Source organism: Equus asinus, chromosome 17, assembly GCF_041296235.1.
Source record: "Equus asinus isolate D_3611 breed Donkey chromosome 17, EquAss-T2T_v2, whole genome shotgun sequence".
Lineage (NCBI taxonomy): Eukaryota > Metazoa > Chordata > Mammalia > Perissodactyla > Equidae > Equus > Equus asinus.
The window spans coordinates 27,048,476-27,070,456 of NC_091806.1; the positions used below are offsets into that span (position 1 = coordinate 27,048,476).

General features: G+C 34.7%; 1 protein-coding gene and 1 pseudogene across 1 annotated transcript; both read right to left on the reverse strand.

The window, feature by feature from the left end:
• Nucleotides 1-2,514: 2,514 nt before the first annotated feature.
• Nucleotides 2,515-3,450, reverse strand: LOC106832663 (olfactory receptor 5M8). The gene has a single exon (XM_014843506.3). The coding sequence runs from the start codon at nt 3,448-3,450 to the stop codon at nt 2,515-2,517; it is 936 nt and encodes a 311-aa protein (XP_014698992.2).
• Nucleotides 3,451-13,697: 10,247 nt separating this feature from the next.
• On the reverse strand, nt 13,698-14,469 carry LOC106832555 (olfactory receptor 5M5-like; annotated as a pseudogene).
• Between the last annotated feature and the right edge of the window lie 7,512 nt (nt 14,470-21,981).

The following is a 21,981-nucleotide window of genomic DNA, read 5'->3' on the forward strand; positions in this document are numbered from 1 at the left end:
TGGAATAAGGGAGAGTCACAGAGAAGAATCTGTAATTGGCCATAGGCAAAGGCAGAAAGAGGAAAGGATTAGCAAATTCTTACTCTCTCACAAAACATGAGTTGAGCATCATCTCTTTATGAGATACTGTGCAAAGGTCATAAAGATGAAAGGACATGGTTTCTTCTCTTAAGAACTTCTTAGAACAGTGGAAGAAACAAATGTATATACATATAATTTGAGCATCATGTTATAAATGCAATGATAGAATTGTAAACTCATGGATAAGGAATAATGTGGTACCTACACTGCCTGAATGCATTAGAGAAGACTTCTGGAAGAGATAATGCTTCGGCTGAGTCTTCAAATATAAGGGTAAAGAAAGGTATAGAGGGAACTTGGAATTGGATAGTAGAAAAGTCCATCAAGTGGTAAAACATCTTTCCTGAATAAAAAGAACAATAAATTTTTTTAAAAATTAATCAACCAAATTACAACTTCTCCTTATGTCTAACCTGAGGGAATATTGGCCACACACGAGGTGACAGCAACTGAAATGAGACATCAAAGAAAAGCGTGGCAGTCTGTTTGCCTTCTCAACTACGGGAATCTGCAGCACCATCCAATAAAGGAGCCACTTTCCTGGCATCAACTCTTCCTATTGTTTCTCTCATTTCTTAAGCTCCAGCCACACGTTCTCTCTTTATGCTACTCTGACACACTAGGCTTCATCCCTAAATCTTTGTACTTGCTATTGATTCTCCTGACTATATTTTCCAATGCTCTGTTTATATTTGCCTACATGTGATCATGTAGGCTTCAATTCCCAAGAGTCCTTCCCATCCACTGAAACTGACACATTATCATGACCCTCACTTCTGATGTTGCCAGTCACTGTCTTCCATATTGCCTGGTTTTACCTTTTCCATGGCACTTTGCAATACCTGAAATATTTGATTATCTGTTTGTTTAGATGCCTTGCTATCTAACTTCCTCCCCTAAAATGTAATGAAGGACGTTTTTGTCTTGCTTATTGCTGAATGTCCAGTTTGTAATATATTGCCCAGTGATCACATAGGTTTGATGAATGAAACATTTTGAACCAATGGTAGCAATTATTATCTCGAGATCACAGTTCTGCAACAGACCTAGAGAGCAAGCAGTGCAGAATCCAATAGGAGGACAGAGGACCTCTAGGGAGAAAATGTGGAAAGTATAGATCATTTATCATTTTGTCTCTATAAGAGGTGCTTTATAGTTCTGTGGAAGTTTGGAAAAACTAGGTACGAAAAGAAAATCAAAAATAAACATAACCATTAACTATAAGAAAATCAAATAATAGTACAAGAAGGGAATTGCATTCACAGTATTATTCATATAATTAGTAATTAGTATTAGTAATGACTCATAGTATTATTCAGGTATTACTAATGATACATTCATAGTAATTTTAACAACAAATATCTATTTAAGAAAATATTCGAATTTAATCGTATTGTGAAGACGTGGAGAAAGAAGTTATAGTTCTTGGGAAGGGATGAAGGAATCAGTGGAAGAATTTTAATACTTTATCTTTAATAAAAAAATGCCAATCAGTCATGTCCGTGATTGAAAAAGTCAATAAACAGACATAAGCAGATAATTTAAAATAAGTTAATTACCTAAGGAAATATCAAGAATGTATCTATAACGAGATGGGGCAGGAAAGAAGTGAGATAGGAGATTACATAAACCTTGTAAAATTGTTTGGCTTTTGAAGCAATATATTTTTTACCCTAGTAATTTTAAATAATAATAACAAATAATGTCAACTAATCACATGTATATGTGTAAAAACATAGGAGAAAAAGACCAAAAGCACATTAAATCTCAAATGTGATTTCTTTGAGAGTTGGGGTATTTAATTTCTGTATTATATGAATCCACATGTTTGAATTTTGTGTAATTAAGATTGTATCAGCTGGAAACGGCTACTTTCAGCCATGGAAATAAACAACTCAACATATAGTAGTATCTTATAGAACAAAGAACATTTCTCATTCATTCTACGTTTCTGTTGTGAGTTGGTGGAGCACTTTGTGCCACATCTCCTCACTCAAGAACCCACGCTTAAATCTTAAATCTTGCTGTTTATCATGACAGAAAAAAAAAAAAAAAAACTCACTGAAGGGTTCTTTCACCAACAATTAACTGCTTAAATGGGAACTGACACATAAATTCTAATCTAACTCATTTTCCAGAAATAGCCACACACTTCCATCTAAACCAAGGGAGAAGTGTAATCCTATGATGTGTACAAAAGACAAAGAAATTAAAGTACCTGTTGAACAAAATGAAAGACAAGTACAAACATTTAACTTTTGTAATAAAAATTTTATTTTGTGAGTTTGGATTAAAAAAAAATCATTAAAGCTTTGAAACAATGCAGTAGTCCCCTTTGGCATACCGTATTTCTCATTTCACCATCAATCCTGTCCTGTAACTTAGGAAAAAGGTCTAGGAAATGTTTGGTGACCAAAAGAATAGAGATACCTTTTAAGAAAATAAGTTTTTCCTTAACAGCTCTCTGGTTAATGCTTCTTTCACTTCTTTATTTCTAAGGCTGTAAATCATGGGGTTCAACATGGGGATTACTGAGGTATAAAATACAGCAACCATTTTCCCCTGTTCCACAGATTCCTTTGAGGGAGGTCTAAGATACATGAAGAAAAGAGTTGCATAGAATATGGTAACAGCTGTCAGATGGGAGCCACACGTAGAGACAGCTTTGTGCCTGCCTTCTGTGGAATGAATCTTAAGAATAGAAGGAAAAATATACAGGTAGGAAATCAGGATGAAGAGGAGAGAAGTGGAAAGGTTACATCCAGCCACAACAAACATTGACATTTCTTTGTTGTAAGTGTCAGAACAAGCCAGCTTAATCAATGGTGGGTCAGCACAGTAGAAGTGATTAATTTCATTGGGGCCGCAGAAGGCTAGGTTGTAGGTCCACATGGTCTCCATCAGGCCAGTGAGCACTCCATACACATAAGGCACCGTGATGAGGGATTTGCACACACCACTGGACATTTTGCTGCCATAAAGCAGAGGGTTGCAGATGGCAACGTACCGATCAAAGGCCATCACAGCCAGGATATAGATCTCCACATGGACCAAAGCAATAAAAAAGTAACACTGCACCAGACAAGCAGGATAGGAAATGGTTTTCTTCTCTGATAAGAAAATCTCCAGCATCTTTGGAGTCACATTGGAAGAGAAACACAGATCCACAAAGGATAAGTGGCTCAGGAAAAAGTACATGGGTGTGTGGAGACGGGCATTGACCTGGATGAGTATAATCATGCCAAGATTCCCTGCCACTGTGGCCATGTAAATGGCCAGAAACAGCAGGAAAAGGGGAATCTGCAATTCCAGGCTATTGGTCAGTCCTAAGAGAATGAACTCAGTCACTGAGGTGAAGTTTCTTCTCATAATTTCCTTCAATGAAAAATGAGGACTTTGGATCAGTACATATTGTTTTTTTTTAAATGGCAAAAAAATTTTATATTTTCTTATGACATGGTTTTGTGTGTGTGGGGGGGTGAGGGTTGTGCTTTTTTTCCTTTCATTTTCTGTGACTCTTTTGTTCCAGGAGATGCTGGTAGTGGTTTAATTAAAACAAGTCCATCTGGTTCTGTATCTTACTCACTAGTCAGCTTCAAGTCTTTTCCTTTTCTAATTGTCCTTCTATTTCTCTTTGTCTATTTCTCTTTTTAGTTTCCAGCACTATATTTCTTACCCATCTCTATTTCTGCTTTGTCTTTTTTCTACATTGTACTTAGCCTTACATTATTTTTTTATCCCAGAGTTTGCACTCAGTGCCAGTAAAAAATACTCACCACTCATCTAAATGAATTTACCAGATAACTTAGTCAGAAGTTGAGACCTTGTACAAGAAGCTCTTTTTCTGATAACAATTATTTTCTCCAAGCCATACCAGATAAAATTCATTAGGTTCTTTGTAAAGGGGCAGTAATTGATAATTTAAAAGATACATATTAATTAATTCTTTGTAAGATGTAAAAGGTCATTGCTTCCTATTTTAGAATGGCTAGATGTTATTTTGCAGAAACAAATGGAAGAAAACAGAAATTTTTGAAAAGTTGGACAATTGTATATCTTTTATCATGAATGGGAACCAATCAAGTATACAGGAAAGCTTTCAAGAAGTCTTCTAATGTTTTTCCACTTAATTCAATAAATTTTGTAGAAGCTAATTTTTCAGTCCATTAGACCTGAATTAGACCAAGGAAATAACTTAATTCAGCTGGTTCATCAACAGTTGTGAAAACAGATTGACGAGCAAAATCGTAGCATAGAGCCACAGACTGGATTTGACAGCACCTGAACTAGAAGTAGTACCTGCCTCATATCCACATTAGTGCTTGCTCCATGAAACCAGAGTTGGTCTTTGTGAGACAGTGCCTAAAAAACAAAATAAAGCCAAAATAAACACAATAAAATAACTGCAAAAATATTCCTTTTCACTGCTTATTGTCAATCTAGATTTGCTACAACCAAACAGTAGGCTCTCACTAAAAGAATGTGATGAAACACAGTGTGCCATTTTTATCTATCCCTTTCCAGCATAGGCTTGTCCCCCACTTCCACTTTTCTGCCTCCCACTCACTGTAACATGGATGTAGTGCTGATCCATCCTTGACCTTATGGATGAGATGGCAGAAAAATAAGAGTCAATAAGTCAAAATTCCTAAAATTGTGGCAACACTGAACTGACATACCAGCTCAGAATTTTAAATGAGAATTGAACTTCTGATTAGTTTTATTATTTTGTTTTGGTCTTGCAGAAATTGAAATCCTTGTCCAACTGATACAAACCTAGTAGATCAATTCTCAAAAAGAAAAAAAAAAAGATCAGTGCTCAGGATTACTATAATGCTGACTATTATATAAGTAAAACTATATCAAGTGATGATGATTATTTAGAATTTAATGAATCCCTCAGAAATTATGCCCAAGGATGATGCTATGACTTAAAAATTATGATGGTAATGCTTAGATAACCCTGATGTTAACCTCTTGAGATCCTTTAAAATTGTCTCAAAACTCCTTTCCATCCATTCCATGTCACTTAGAAACCAAAATCTTCATAAATACACACACACAACACGTTGCAATTCTATGAAATGCAGGTAAAAGATAGCATTTGTTGCAAAAAAGAATAAAAAATTAAATTTAAATATTAGACACATTTATTCTTTAAATTCCCCTCTTGAATCCTAACCACAGAGGATTTTTCCACAGTCCATTTTACAGTTCTTAATAACTAGTTTAATAACACATCTCTCATTTCTCTTATTTCTTCCTCCTTCCTATTTCTCACCTTTATCTCTTCTTTCCTGAAATGACTTCAGGAATTCCATATTTTCCTCTCCATGTTATTATGAGAAGCTCACCTTTTGCTTCAACGTCTGTGCATGTATTTTCATGTGGGTTACATGTCTCACTACCCGTTTCTCATCTCCTACCAGAGAATACTGAAACATCATGCTGTACCCTTCTATGTCTTCATGCCCTATTCTTATATCCTGCCTTCCTTAAAAATGTTCTACCAAGGTAACTTTGAGTTTTGCAAAATTTTAATTTTGTGCTAAAATGTTTCTAGTATCCTTCATACTGATATTCATCTCACAAAATCAATGCATAGGTTTGGAACTAGGCAGATTGGATTTGAAAAATTACAGCTGTGTTACATATTGTCTCTATAATTGCACACAACTTAAACTTTATGAGCCTTGGTGTTCTCACTTTGAAAATGTTGTCTCAGGGAATTTCTCTGAGGATTTTAGAAGTTATAATGTATGTAAATATCTGACCATGTACGAGGCATATAAAGACATCACAAGAAATTTTTAGTTTCTACACTCCCTTTCTTTAATGTTTAGAAGAAATAAAAATTCCCAAATCATGAGCATTGGTACTTTTCATAAAATGAAACCTAATCTTTTTTTTTTTTTTTAAAGATTTTATTTTTTCCTTTTTCTCCCCGACGCCTCCTGGTACATAGTTGTGTATTCTTCGTTGTGGGTTCTTCTAGTTGTGGCATGTGGGACACTGCCTAATCTTTTATATCTAATAGCTTAACTATCTCTGATCATGTACTTACTCCTATCAAAGAAGAACTTGGATTCCAAGTATTGACTGTTACTAACACACACAAAATAGACAGCCGTACCTATAAGAAGTAGAAAAATCAACAGGCCTTCAAAAATAATGTGATGGAAATTCTTGCTTGTGTTTATAAGACTTTTTCCTTTTCCCTAAGGCATTTTAAAAAAAATCATATTAAGCAATCAATTCTGCCAATTAAGATTTCCTGAAGTAGCTCAGGGACTTTGAATTTGGAATTTTGGAATGGCTTACACATCTCTTCTGCAGTTTCTTCTTCATCTCGTTTGGTAATGACCTTGCCTACTGCTTGCCATGCATTGCTGGGCACCATTCTCTTTCACTACCTCCATTATTCAAAAGAGCCAAATTCAAAAGAAAGTAAGTTACTCATTCATTTTACTGGCCACAAATGCAGCAATACCATAATCCACCAGAGGGTATCATTACAGTGATCACAAATTCATTAGGGAAAAATTGGTATTTTTAGGGGTTCTTATTTTCATTGTTTTTGTTTTTATTTAGAAAAGTCCAAGGGCAAATGAAAGCAACTGAAGAAAGCTAAATTATGCATACAATTTACTTTCCCTTCCTAGGCCATGATGCAATTTGTATAGTTGGTGAATTTCTTATTGGTCAAGTGATTTAATAAATTTGATTAATAAATTAACAAACTTTTATTAAACTCAACAGACTGAACAATTTTTTCAGGTAGAATCTCATTAGAAACTAATAAAAAGAATCTTGGGTTAACATTGTTAAACCCATTTCACAGCTGAAGGAATTGATCCTTAGAACGATAATCAATTTTCTCAAATTCAGAGAGCTGCTAAGTGACCCAGCTGAAATGAGAAAGTAGATTGGTTACCACTCTCTCATCTTTAGCCACTTACATTCATGGATGTCTTTAAAGTTACTTCATCGCATTTCTTCAGATGGATTAAACATCATCTCATTTTATGAGTGGATTAAACATCCACTACAATAAATCAAAAATGTCCTTGCTCTCCAGCTTCATGGAAGCAATTTCTAATAAATACATTACAACATTTGGATAGAAAGAGAACTAAGTAAAGTGGGTGTAGTTCCACTGAGTAATTTTGTTTACATAGGCTAGTCCATTAGTTTCAGGTAAATTAACCTCTTTCAGCTTCTTCATCATTAAAAATATTAGTATGTGTATTCTAGGTCGCTTCCAATTCAAATACTCTACCTTCCCAATATCTTAATCTCAATAAAATTAAGAAAATCTAGATAATGTTTCAAGCAGTTTAGGAGACAGGTTTTTTGTTTGTTTGTTTTTCTAAGAGTTTAGTGGAACTCAGCTTCTGCTCAGCAATTTGGGAGATAAGGGTTATTTCTCAACATACACTTTAAGACCTTGATAGCAAAGAATTGGGCAGTGCAACACTAAATCGGTACAGAAACAGGGCCCTGAAAAGATTGTAAGGGAATAGAAACAGATAGCCAATTTATATGGTTCTCCTAAATCCAATCCTTAGATGGAAGCAAAGAGCTAGCAATCTCACAGAAGGAATAATAAGGGCTTGGGAAGAAGACTCTCATTTGCCATATTGACAATCGTGGTTACTCATGCACTGTATACCTTGGCTAAAACAAGATCACTGCTCTTAACAGCATCCTTGTCTCTCAGGAACAGTTGAATAAGAACTAGAAATCATATAGCTTTCATGACATTTCTCAGGTTAAAATACGTTGATGGGTTCTATCTATATCAAATTGTCTAAATATGCTAACAAAGCGTTCGTTTCCCTCCTCATCTGATCCAGTTTACTATTTAGTTTCATCTTTTCTCACTTTCATGATTGATATCCCAGTCAAAACAATCTATTCTATTTTGATTAGCTGTTTCCCGCTTTAGGAAATGCCTTTGAACCCATCCTCTACCCTTTGAAATTTTACTCCACTTCTGAACACCAGCTCACTGGTCACCTACTCTGGGAGAACTACCTTAAAATCCTTAGTCAGAATCAACTTTTTCCTCCTCTCTGCTCATAAAACAATTTAAAAAATACTTCAGCTGTTTCTCTTATCATAGCAAGTCATGATAACATAGCTGTGGAAGTTTCTCTATAAATAAGCATCACTCTTCGTAGGCAGTAGGTTTATATTTAATTATTGTTAAAACCTACAGTGCTTTGCCCTTGATAGACATCAATAACTATGTGTTGAGTTTAGTTAAATTAACATGTGACCTAAAACATATGAAGATATTTCTATCAGTTGAGGTGTGAAGCAAGAGGCAACTTGTCCTCAACATAGTCTTGCCCAAGTGAAAAATGCTGTCATTAAGTTCATTAAACAGAGCAAATCTAGAAAAATGCATTCTATTAGAACAGGTCTCCCAACCTGAGATCTTCAGAATAAATAATGATTTTAAACGTATTGCGATTTCCAAATCAATGGCTACTTTCATATGCATTCTAATTTTCTAAGTTCATGCCTCAGAGCATCACATCATTTCTAAAATTTCTAAAACTCAGGAAAATTAACTCAATAATGAAGTTCTCATTGGGCATCTACTTGTGGAATGTGAGACAGACAGGATTTAGAAACAGATGAATCAAGACCTCAAAGCCAAAGATTTGCAGTAAGTCACTAGCCCAGCTATTATTCTTGAATCTTGATTGTACATTCTTTGAAAATTTACTCAAGATTTTATTCTGTTGTTTAAATAAAGAACCACCTTCCCTCAATCAAGATGAACAGAGAAAAAATTGTGTTTTAAGCATTCCACTATAAAAACACAATCATATACAAGCTTTCCAAATTATCCATATTATGGTGATTCCTCATGCTTATGAATGAAACAGAGATTTATATAGTAATGCAACTTTGGATTTCCTCATATTTTCAAAAGCTATTTTCTTTCTCTTTCTGTTTATTTGGTAGTTCAAAAGAGTCACAAACTTAAAGAAGAGATAATATTTTAATTTTGCTATTGATTCTGTCAAGGAGGTACCATTACTTAGCCATATTTATAAGACGGCATTCAAAAGCAGAGATGTTCCTCTTTTGTTATTATTTTTTGCAGAGATATTCTTCTGGCTTACAAAATGTAAGTACATTCTGGATGTTCAATCTAGTCTATGATAAAATCTAATTTTGTTTGGTTGTAGTAGCTGCAAACTGGCAAGACACAATGATGTTTCATGTTGCCAGCTCTGGAGAAAGCAACTGTGATGTTAATCAAGTCTATATTAAACCACATGCATGGACAATGGCAGCCATATAAATGTAGAACACTTTAGACGCAATATTATAGTTAGGTGAAAAGTAGATGATCATGTGAATGTGATTACTACAGACAGTAGCAAGGGCAAAACATTGAGTTAACAAGAATGTGATCACGTTATATTGTTCAAATAAATTTTTCAAAGAAATGACCTTTTTATTTATTTAATTTTTTTCTTTTTAAGGAAAGATTAGCCCTGAGCTAACATCTGCTGCCAATCCTTCTCTTTTTGCAGAGGAAGACTGGCCCTGAACTAACATCCGTGCCCATCTTCCTCTACTTTATATGTGGGACGCCTACCACAACATGGTGTGCCAAGCGGTGCCATGTCCTCACCTGGGATCTGAACTGACGAACCCCGGGCTGCTGAAGTGGAACGTGCGAACTTAACCACTGTGCCACTGGTCCGGCCTGGGAAATGGCCTTTTAAAATAAAAAAGTTAAGCAGAATGTTTGGGATTAGCTGATTGGTGAGGAGCTAGTATAAGGGTGTGATGTGCAGAGTTAGGATCCAAGTTTCCACAAGAACGAGAGTACAAATAACCAGAAACAAGACAAAGATGACAAGCTGCAACACTGGACAACTGGTCAACCTCAAGAAGCTAAATTCTTTCTCTCTTGTGTGATTTATCCTGAACATTTCCAGATGAATTCTTCTGTTTAAGGAAATAAAAACAGACCAATTATGCATGAATAAATTATACACATTTATCATTCTATCAATGTGTCTTACATGTTTTCTAATTTCTGTCACCTTATAAGATGAATGTTGTAATTTCCAATTTGAAAAGTTGTCTATCTATTTATCTATCATCTATTTGGCTTTTTAAGGGAGCATAGACTATGTATTAGCCTAAGCAATAGAGAAATAAATACTTTCAAACATTATATCTGACCTTGTGGCATTTACAGTATCATGGGGAACATAAGCATTAATTAAATAACCAAAACAATAAGTGTTTTAGATCCAAAGAATGGTAATGGAAAAATACAAAAATAACTGTGAGAGGAAACTGAGTCTCAAATAGGTGAAGTAACTTTCCAGTTAATAATAAAAGCGTTGACTTTTAGTGAGTGAATATAGGATACCAGGCACTGTACTAAGTCCTTTATTGTATTAATCCATTTATTCTACACAGCTCCCCTATGAGACAGTACTATATATTCGTTTTATAGAGGAGAATGAGGCAGAGAGAAGTTGACCAACTTACTCACTAAATCTGATTCCACAGTTCAGGCTCTTCACTCTTAATTCAACTGATAAATGATGGAGTCAAGATCTGACTACAAAATTCACTTTATTAAACAAGTTAAATTTGTCTATACACTGTAAAATAGGATGTTTTATTATAGTGATTACATAATTCAGTGTGTATGAAGCTGTCAACTACCTTATTAACAAAATTTCTAGAAAGAAAATGATAGTTTTATTCATTGCATGGCTTTTCGCTTCAACAAAGTATAATGTAAAAGTATATTACAGTAGGTAAAAATATAATAAACTTTGAAGCCAGATAGATTTTAACCTCTCTTCTAAGCTCTGACGTTAGGTTAACTATTAATCTAATAGTCTCTGTTTGAGATTATAGTACTGAAATCATAGTAGTGGTGGTCAAATTAAGTAGAACAACATATAGTAAAACAGTGCGTGAACTTTGTTACACGTTATTTTTTCTCTCTTTCCTTCATGCGTGCATGTGTGAGTGTGAGAGCCTAAACATTCTTCAGATATCCGCTGCCCTCAAGAAAATATATCATAAATGAATAAAGATGTTACACTTATCACATAACCCGTCTCTGGAAAATTTGTTTATTTTTTTAAAATGGATCAGTTTTCCTTAAAAAAAAAAAGTACCAGTTAGAGTCATGATCTCTTATAGATGGGAAGAAAAATATAAAATATCTTCTCATAATCATTTTTCCTTAGGGAATGAAGTAAATCTTTTCTACTTTCTCATAGATTCTTCCATCATCATATCACTCAATTTGTTCAGTGAATATAAACCCCAGCAGAATTAACTCTAAAAAGAGAAGAGCAAGGATTTAGGAACCTGTTCTAAAATCCTTTGAGAGACTTTATCATTGATCAGGGAATTCCTTAAATTTAGGTAAAAATCCAGGGTCTACTGAAATAATTCATTAATACAAAAAGCATTTCATGAGCACATACTTATTCTATGTCCAAAACAGTGCAATATGAACTAAAAAATAAAATGTCTAATGTGTAATTCCAGCCAGCCAGTCAATGCATGTAAGCACTTGGTGAAATTCCTCTTTTATCTTAAACTTGTGTGCATGTGGGTGTAGTTATCAGTTTCATATTGGTAGTGTTAGTCATTAATGTCAATGGCAAGATAGGTCATTTGTATTTCTGAACAGTATTGTTGGCTTATAAATAATACATTTCCTCAGAGTTGTTTTTGGTCCATTCAAAGACACTGTCTAATACATGTGAAAATGGAGGCACATTGTTCAGTTTCAAAATTGAGATTCATTTATTTTTTTAATGCTACAATCATTACTGAAGCTTTATTTTGTGCCAAACCAGGCTGTAAAGATAGAGACATGGACCCTGAAATCAGAAAATGTGGAATAATAAACAGATTGTTTTTACATAACTGAATATTGTATATGCTTAAATAGTAATAGATCTCTAGGTATTTAAGCAGAATCCAGCAGACTATAATTAAATATTAAAAGTTACAAAAGTAGTTATTTGTTCATATATGTATTTTCACAGAATTTTTAGGCAATCTGACTTTCAAAATAAAGTTATTTAAATAACGTGTAGCAATAAAAAGGTTGAAATAATTGAAAGGGATAATACAGAATTAATGAGCATGGAAATGTTTCCCTGCAGGAAACAGTGAGCAAAAATGAGCTCTAAAGTAGAAAAGAAACTTTGAAATTCAACTGAGAAAAATATGTCAAAAGGGAGAATGACTATTACAGTTCTGTGGCTTTTCCTTTTTTGTTGGAAGTAATATCGACATATGTGATAAGAAATCAGTTCTAATATTTATTTTATTCAGACCCTGGTTGGTCTGATGCAACATTGTACTAGCAGCTATTGCTATGTTGGAGCAGATGCACAGAAGATGAACAAGTTCATGTCTTGTACAATCATAAGATTAATTTCAATTTTCCCTGAATAAGTTGCTTCTTTCCTCTGTTGCATCAGCACTTGATTTTCTTACAACATCTAAGAAATCGTACTGATTTTTCTCTTATTTGCAACCTTCAGGATTAAAATATTTACAAAAAAATCAACATCTTTAATTCTGAAATTAGATATATAATAACTAATTGTGGCAAAGGACAATTGTGGGGAAAGTTTTAACTATAGTGCAGGCAGTAAAATCCATCCTTTCCTGAAAAGTAGATTAATACACAGATATTAGGGGAGGCAGGAAATGCTCATACCTCAGGAGGCTAGAATGTCATTGATCAAACTCTACAGAAGTCACACTTCCTTCTGGAGCAAGTCGTTTGTCTTTGTAAGAGCCACTCTTTGCCTGCCTCAGGAGTTAATATCTAGAAACATAATTGTTTGAAGGTTCTTGTTTCCTGTTATGGCAGAAGGAAGAAGGTGTCTTATTGAAAGTGACTGTCACATGTGGGGAGAAATAAGTGGATGTCAAGCATGGACATAGGGGTTTTCTCATAAATTATCCCTCTGCCAGAGGTGACAGAAAGTCTCAGCAGCAGTTGTGGTGACATTTTTTTAAACCATGGGATCAAAATCCCTGCACTTTAAATACTACAGAATTATAAACTACTAAATATTAGCTCATGACAGTCAAAATGTGTATTAACAATTTTGTGTATATGTATGCATACACAGCTATTGTTTACTAACATTGGTTAGTGTCCTATAGAAATTTTCTGGAAACACAAGAAACTGTTAATAGTGTTATATTTGAGAAGTTAGAACGCAAGATCAGGGTGGAGGAAAGGAAAGGAAATATTGTCTCTTTTACTTAATACTCTTCTGGAGATCAAATATTTTACTATAAAGTAAATAATTTTTATAAGGTAAAAGTAACATATAAAGTTATAAATGTAAAAGTATATAAAGGAAGAGAAATTATCCACTATAACTATATCTGTATCTCCCAACTCTACACACACAGTGTGCTCACATGTAAAACTACAAACTTCTAGTCTATGTCTTTAGTGTTTTCTTGTTAGATTATAGCTTTTGATCATGGATTTAAAATTGACTTAACTTTAAATGCAATTAAAGTTGGATCCAGTTCTCATAATTACATTTTGATTTATAAATAAAGATACACTATGATTTTACTTCGGAAGTACATTTTTTTCTGAGCAATTTCCAAAAAGCTTGTTTCACATTCTTGTTCCTTAGACTATAAATTATGGGGTTCAACATAGAGTTTATAAAAATGTGAAAAACAGCCATGGCTTTGGACTGCTCCACTGACTTGTTTGTGGGAGATCTAACTTACTTGTAGAACAGGGTCCCATAAAACACAGTCACTGACACCAGATGGGACCCACAGTAGAAAAGTCTTTGTGACTGACTTCAGCAGAATGCATTCTCCGGAGGGTAAAGAAAATGAAGACATAGGAGGTAAAGATTGTGAAGAGGGAGTGAGAGGGTAAATCTTGCTACCGCAAACATGGATGTCTCCTTAATGGAAGTGTCAGAGCAGGAGAGTCGGATAAGTGGTGGATCAGCACAATAGAAGTGATTAATGATATTGGAGCCACAGCAGATCAAAAGGTACATCCACATGTTTTCCATCAGGCCACTAAGGAACCCATAAACATATGGATCAACAATCAGGTGAATATAGACCCTTTTGGACATCTTGCTGCTGTAAAGCAAATAGTTGCAGATGGCCATGTAACTGTCATAAACCACTAAAGCTAGCATGTGATATTCAGTAATGACCATGGTAATGAAAAAAATAGCACTGGACTAAACAAATTACATAAGAAATGTTTTTCTCCTCTGAGAAGAAGTTCGTCAACATCTTGGGAGTCACGTTAGTGGAATAGCACAAATCCAAGCATGTCAGACTGGCATGAAAGCAGTACATGGGGGTGTGGAAGTGTGAATCCACCCTGATCAATACCAACATCCCAGATACCCCCCAATGGTGATCAAGTAGATCACCAGAAACAACATGAAGAGGATGGGCTGAAGCTCTGGACAATTCATTAATGTCAAAAGAACAAATTCAGTCACTAAGGTGGAATTTCTTCTGATCATTGTCTTAGAAGTTAGCATTGTTCACTTAAATGACTTCAAAAGAAAAATTAAGAAGTGAATGAGATGCCCATCATATAGTTTCTTCTCTTTCTTTAATTCTTCTCTCCTTTTCTTCCATTCTCAGTGACCTTCACACAGAGATACTATTAGACAGAGTATGAGACTGTAGAAGCTGAGATGTTTAAGAAAGTCATGACCCCTATTAGCTATGTATACAACATGTTTCCAAAAAAGAATGGCTCCTATGACACCAACATGCTTGTAATGAGGAAATTATGACCTAAAATTTGTCTAAAAATTTATTGAACAACCAGTTGCCACTGACAGTTCACTACAAAATTGTGGGCTTCATCATCGAGCCTAGGAATGGTTTTGGAGAAAATGGTGACATATGTTTGAAAACACTTTTGCAGCCATTAACAGTGTTTGACTATTTAGAAGCTCAAACTTTGAGAATTGTACTCCCTACTTGCTGTATTAGAGGGCCGAAAATTATAGGGATTTGAAGGAAATTCTCTGCAGCCTATTTAGTGCTATATTCACAAAATACAGAAGATTCTGGTATTCCTATGTAAGTAGACCACAGATAAGGACGCAACATTTGAGAATAATAAATTCCCTACATGAATTACTGATGAAGGGATTTTCATTCAGAAGAGTTGTATGAATAAAGCAACAGTGACATGGATTAGGAAAAGAGAAGTGGCCGAAACTTAGATCATAGATTTGTTCTCTTACCCATTTCTTTTTTTTCATTTATCCCAGAAAGCATTTAAGGAGTTTTGTTTTTTTTTTTTGAGGAAGAATAGCCCTGAGCTAACTACTGCCAGTCCTCCTCTTTTTGCTGAGGAAGCCTGGCCCTGAGCTAACATCATGCCCATCTTCCTCTACTTTATACGTGGGATGCCTACCACAGCATGGCGTGCCAAGCAGTGCCATGTCCGCACCCAGGATCTGAACCAGCGAACCCCAGGCTGCCGAGAAGTGGAACGTGCGAACTTAACCGCTGTGCCACCAGGCCAGCCCCAGCATTTAAGGAGTTTACAGTATATAACAAAATGTGGGAAATTTATGCTGCTGGTGAAACACAAATTTGACTCTGAGCTTTCTAGCAGCGTATGTAAATACTTTAACCTTCCTCATTATAAAATTATAAAAATAATGTTCAGAAGTTATAAAACAAAAACTAATCAAGAGAGATAGAATTATTCTTAGTGCAGAGTTCAGATGACACTATGCATAATGAAAGAATTACACTTTCAGATAATGTTATCAGTTCAGATAATATCAACTTTAATGAAAGAATCAAATTTGAAACTATTAAACCAGGCGTCCGGAGAATATATTTTCATTCCGGACTCACAATGTTGTCATGTGTTGTTTTATAAATTATAAGACAAGGGATCAAAACTCAAATTCATTTTCGAACCATTTAGATGATAAGAATGAGACAAAGGGACTGGATATAAGAGTGAACCAAGTGAACTCCTGGTTCCTAGACTCAAGAGTTAGCAGCCACTCAGACCAGCTGAATTTTTACTGTATGGTAACATGGTTGTTCCAAGATTTTAAAAGCTTCCAATTTTAAAGAGGTATCAGAATGCATTATTTTTATGTGAAACTTATCAAATACAATGTTGGCAAATAATTCAGTTCTTAAACCTATCTTTAATCAGAGCATAACAAAAGAAGTCTACAGGCTTGATCCACTGAGATGCAAATAAAACTTCCTATGCCAATCTCACCAACTATATTTCCAGTATCTAATCTGTTCCTGGAGATTGAACCAAATACCCTCAAAAGCTAGTTACTTTGACTCTGTGATGCTTCCAGGACGTTGTATGGTTTAGATTAAAATGAGATAACATTTGCACACAACCAGCATTGAACACTACATGTGTGTAAGTCACTTTGCTAGGGAAATGAAGACTAATGGTAACAACGCTTGTCTTAAAAGAGCTAGATGGTGTTTCCATGGTAAAGGAGACATATGAAGAGAAAATTAAGTTTCAAATTGATTAGTTCAATAATAAAGATTTGAACAAAATAACTAATTGTGTTCGGGAATCATGATAGGCGTCAAAGAATGGTAACCTTTAACTGGGAGTAGAAGGATAACTAAGAATTATCTAGAAGGACAAGTATAGGGAGGACTTTCAGATAGAGTGATCATTATTTGCAGAGACAGAAGGCTTTCTAGAGAAATCAAAGAGATTCCACATAGGTGCAGGGATGAATTTTCTATTGTGTCAAAACATTTAAGAAGGGGCAAGCAGCTAAATGAACTGAAAGTTCCTATCAGAGGCCAACAAGTGTGGACATTCCTAAAAGCTACAAGGGTGCTTGTTTTTGAGTTTGTCTCGGATGTATTTTTTTGTAGTTTGTGTGGGTATGTGTGTTACACACCAGCTATGGCAATGAATTAGAACATACATTCCCTGTTATTTTGAAAGAGAAGTAATCTATGGGGCTTAAATCTGCAACTTTGGCCTTTAGGAGTGAAATACATTGATCAGAGTATTAGGATTTATGTCTATAACAAAAGTGCTCTATCCTAACTCACCAGAAGGATGAGTTTATTTGGAAAATACTCACCTTAGTATATATAAATCTTCCATTTTAATGACATAAATATACTCATCTAATCTTTAAATCTGTTCAACTAATGTTTAAGAGCTGGGATTCTCACTTCCATGGTCTGGATTCCTTCCCAGATCAGGGAACCACATCACCTCTCTGTCGGTTGTCTTGCTGTGATACTGAAAGCTGTGCCATTGGTATTTCAAATATCAGTAGGGTCACCCAGGGTGAAGAGGTTTCAGCAAAGCTTCCAGACCAAGACAGACTAGGAAGAAGGACCTAGCTACCACATAAAAAAAAAAAAAAGGCAATGAAAACTCTTTGACTAGCAGGGAAGCATTGTCTGATATAGTGCAAGAATGTGAGAGGATGGTGCAAAAATGCAGAGCCATGTTCCACTCTGCTGTATACAGAGTTGCTAGGAGTTGGAATCCTCTCCATAGCACTAACAACAACAAATGCTCTCAATTCTAACATCTGTCTGGTGATCATATTACATTTAGCAACTCATAAGGACAAAAATAAAGACAACAAAAATATAAAAGAGATCAGAATTTAATCTGCCTATTTCATACCCTTTCCTTTAAATAAGTTCAGCAACCACACCCTACAGTTTAGGAAGAAAAGAATATATTTTGATAATAACACTTCCTCCCACACACAGAGGCACTTCAGTTTTTCAAAGAAATTATTTTTATTTTATTTTATCTCTAAAAGAATCCTGCAGTTGACATAGAGCAAGTACAATTAGCAATAATGAAAATGGGGAATACATAAACTTTAAGCTTGCTTTCACCTGAGTTTTTAGATTAGTGTTTTCAAAATTGTTTTCAGCAGAACAACTGGATATAAGGCAACAAAATAAGTCTACAAAAAAAGTTAGTTTGGAAAATGCTGAGTTTTGAAAAATAAATAAGTGCAAAATGGTAGTCTCTGTTGCAGGAAGTCTCAGAACTTTTCATACGCCCATGTGCATTGTGAAGTTACAGAAGGTGGGAAAGAAGATGCAGTCTTTCTTATGCTTACTTAGTCAAAGAGCCTGGAACATCTCAAGTGTAGTCTTAGGGCTAACAATCCCAATTTCCACACTGAGCACTAAAGATTGCTAGAATCCTTGCACCTCAACAGTTATACAAAACACAAGGAAGTAAGAAATATTCTGTGCTACTTGACAAGCCACCTTTATTCAGTAGGGCTACTAGCAGGGTACTAAAGCTCTTTTGAATTTATCATTGATTCGTTCCCTCCCCATAAAAATTGCTTGGAGGAAACATTAAGTGCAGAAGAGAAACTTTATAAATGAGGGGGCAATAAAAACAAGAAGAAACAATCTAAGAATTCTAAAGGATATAGAATACAATGTGGCATTGGAGCTCTGTACATGAATCACAGATGGACACAAATCTTTCTACCCTCAAAAGAATAATCTGTACAGCTGGACTTTAAATACGAGTACCTGTTTGTTCATCCTGTCACAGAAACAAATAATAATGGTTGCTTATTAAGCGTCATTTGGAATAGGACGTATGGTAAATTAACATATATGTGGATATACCATGAGACAAGCTCCAGATATTTTATATACTCTCATATAATTTGTGTGCAATTTAATTTTTCTTAAAATAATGCCTCCCTAGTTTCTCCTCCCCTTTCTTTTTTCAGCCCTATTTTATCATGCACGACCCTGATCCCAAGACCACTCTCATTGAGTTTCTTGCCTGATTCACACTTTAAAGGGCAAAAGTAGCTGAGAAACATGATCCTCAATATCTCAATTAAAAAAGATATTTGAGATATGAAATATGAATATCATAAAAATTGATGTCAAACTTTAAATATTTTTGGTAGATTCCTGTGACAAATTAAAACTTACTGCATTAGAGCTAAAGCTTTTTTCCCAGAAGTAAGTATCTGAATGATTTTGGGATACTTACTAGAAATTCAACTGAAGATTATTCCTGTTTCTATAAGCAAAAACTTATAGAACTTGCACTGCTGGGAGGTGTCCAAGGCTCGTGTTTAATGGCTGTGGGAAATGCCTTTGATAGTTTTCTATTTAACTTTTCTGCACCCTGTGTGTCTGGTAGTTAGAAAGATTATTTATTTGTTATTAATGCAAGTAGTAGCAAAATTTATCCTCTAACTCATCATTTCCAACTCCTACTCCAATATAGAATGACAAGTAATTGAATTATTGGAGAGATTACTGAACAAGTTCTGTAATATTCCTGAATATTTTGCTCACTATATAAGAAATATCACACAGAAAAATAATTAAGTTTCACCGAGGAAGGTGAATCAGGTATCCTTCTAAACAAAGTTTCCCTATGACATTGATATCCAATTTGACATCTCTGAGTAATTAGGAGTCAGTGTAGGTAGCCATGAGTTATTTAGTCCATGTACCTCATTTCAAGAACTATAACTTAGGGGGCTGGCCCGTGGCCGAGTGGTTAAGTTCGCACACTCCACTGCAGGCGGCCCAGTGTTTCGTTGGTTCGAATCTTGGGTGCGGACATGGCACTGCTCATCAAACCACGCTGAGGCAGCATCCCACATACCACAACTAGAAGAATCCACAATGAAGAATATACAACTATGTACCGGGGGGCTTTGGGGAGAAAAAGGAAATAATACAATCTTTAAAAAAAAAAAAAGAACTATAACTTAAATAAAACTCTACATAAGGTTTCTCTGGCTCAGTAATGCCAAATTGCTTTCTTCTGGATTGGACTGATTGTAGTTAAACTAGATAACAAAGACAACATGGATTTGTTCATGAAGATGAGATGGATTTATAAGGATATTAATATGCATATATGTTTATGTTTTATTATGTAAAGATACAAGTAAACAAAGCATTATTTGTAATTTAGTAGGAATTATTGAGCCAAAAACTGGAGGCGCCAATTATCCTAACTTGGGGAATGATAAATATTTAGTGAAAATTTAGAGCTCCAACAATTTCATATTCTCTCTCTCTAAGCCAAAATAAATAAATAAATAAAGGCAATCAATCAATAAAAGTGTAAAACTTGAAGTTTAGTTTAAGTAATTCAGTCTAGAACTTACCCCAATTGGTCATAAAGACATAGATAAGTCTGCATGAATAGCTGGAGAAATAGAAATATTTTAAGGTAGGAAATGAATGAAAAGTTAGATAAGTCATGTATTTGGTGGAGTCTTGCATCTCATGTGAATATTAATTTCCTAGGAAAGAGCACCTTCCTTAACTACTGTGCCATAGTGACCTCCAGCATCTTCCCCTTCTTTTGGATTTCCATTCCAGTGTCTCACAAATATAAGAGCAGAGTACTTTACCTGACTACAATGCATGAACCTAAATTATAGATCATGCTAAACATGTATCAGTAAAAACTCTTTGGCATCTTCATTTAGAAAATAGCCTTTTTACCTTGATATTGTGGCTTTCTTTCTGTTGTCTTGAGCCATCATCTATTCAATATTAGACTTTGACTAAATGATTTCTAAAATGTTCAATGTTTATAATATTCTGATTCATTATTTATGTAGGTACAAATACTATAGTCATTACTAATAATGTATTATAGTTAATATCAATTTGCCCAAAAAGTTTTGCTCCACAATTAAAGAGAGATTTATAAAGTTCTATGAGAGTTTTATTTTTGCTAGAATGAGTATAAATTCTTCTTGAAATTGTCTGTCTGTCTTTTCAATTATTTGATCAAGGTTTTTGGGGGAGAGTAGGGGACTGTTCTTTCAATAGATACTATTCTAAAAAATGTTATGATTGTCAAGTGTTTACTCCAGGATAGTCTTCAAGTGTATTGAATTATTGAATGACTGGAGAGAATGCTATTTTTAAAGTAAAATGATCAGTGTCAACACATAATTCCAATGAAATTTTGTATTTTCTATTATCAGTCTAAATGAGAAACACATACTGACTCATTTTAACTGGGCAAGGAATTAAAGACAAAGTTAAATTTCTAACATTCAAAGCTGTTTTTATTGTCACTTGACTCCTATTGATGAAGATCCAAAACTAAAATAAGAAGAGAAAGTGCAAATATAGAAGACAGAATTTTCATTCCTACCTGACCCCAGGAAAGATTCTCCCAGGGACACTAGTGGTCCAAGTGATGAGTTAGTTGCTGGGAATGATTTATACCTGATTTATAATTTGGACCTTTTGTCCATAAAGTAATTTTCAGTTAGCCCTTAAGAAATAAGATAAAACTCCAGGAAAATCATAATTTATGTAGACTCACACTCGTTAGTCTTGGGATTTGAACAATGTGAATGCATCAGTTTGTAATCATTTTGAGCTGATTGCTTTGGGTGATCAAGAGTTGATTCTCATGGGATTTTTGCATTATGGATCACCATTTCTTCCAACTAGATAAATAGAACAAGGAGTAAAATTAAAAAGTGGCATAATCTATGGTCTTTGATGTTTCTATGATACCTTCCCTGTCTGAGTTGTGTTTTGTACAGTACCTTCCATGAAATTAGTATTGAGTGAATGTTTGCTGAAAGGACTTTCATATCTAGAATAAAGTGATTAAGCTATAAAACCTAGTGAGCAAAATCATGTGGAAAAGATATCATAATGAATAGTTAGTTCAAGATATTAGGTCCAGGCATTGGAACATGATACTTTATGGAAAACCTGATAAGCATGTGATTAGCAATGTGTTATTTATTTGACCTCACATGGTAAAGTTGAAAATAGTACGTCTACCATGTCTTCCCATTTACCAAGTAGCCAATTATC

Coding starts and splice junctions, on each gene's coding strand:
- LOC106832663 (XM_014843506.3), bottom strand. CDS start 3,450: ATGAGAAGAAACTTCACCTCAGTGACTGAGTTCATTCTCTTAGGACTG.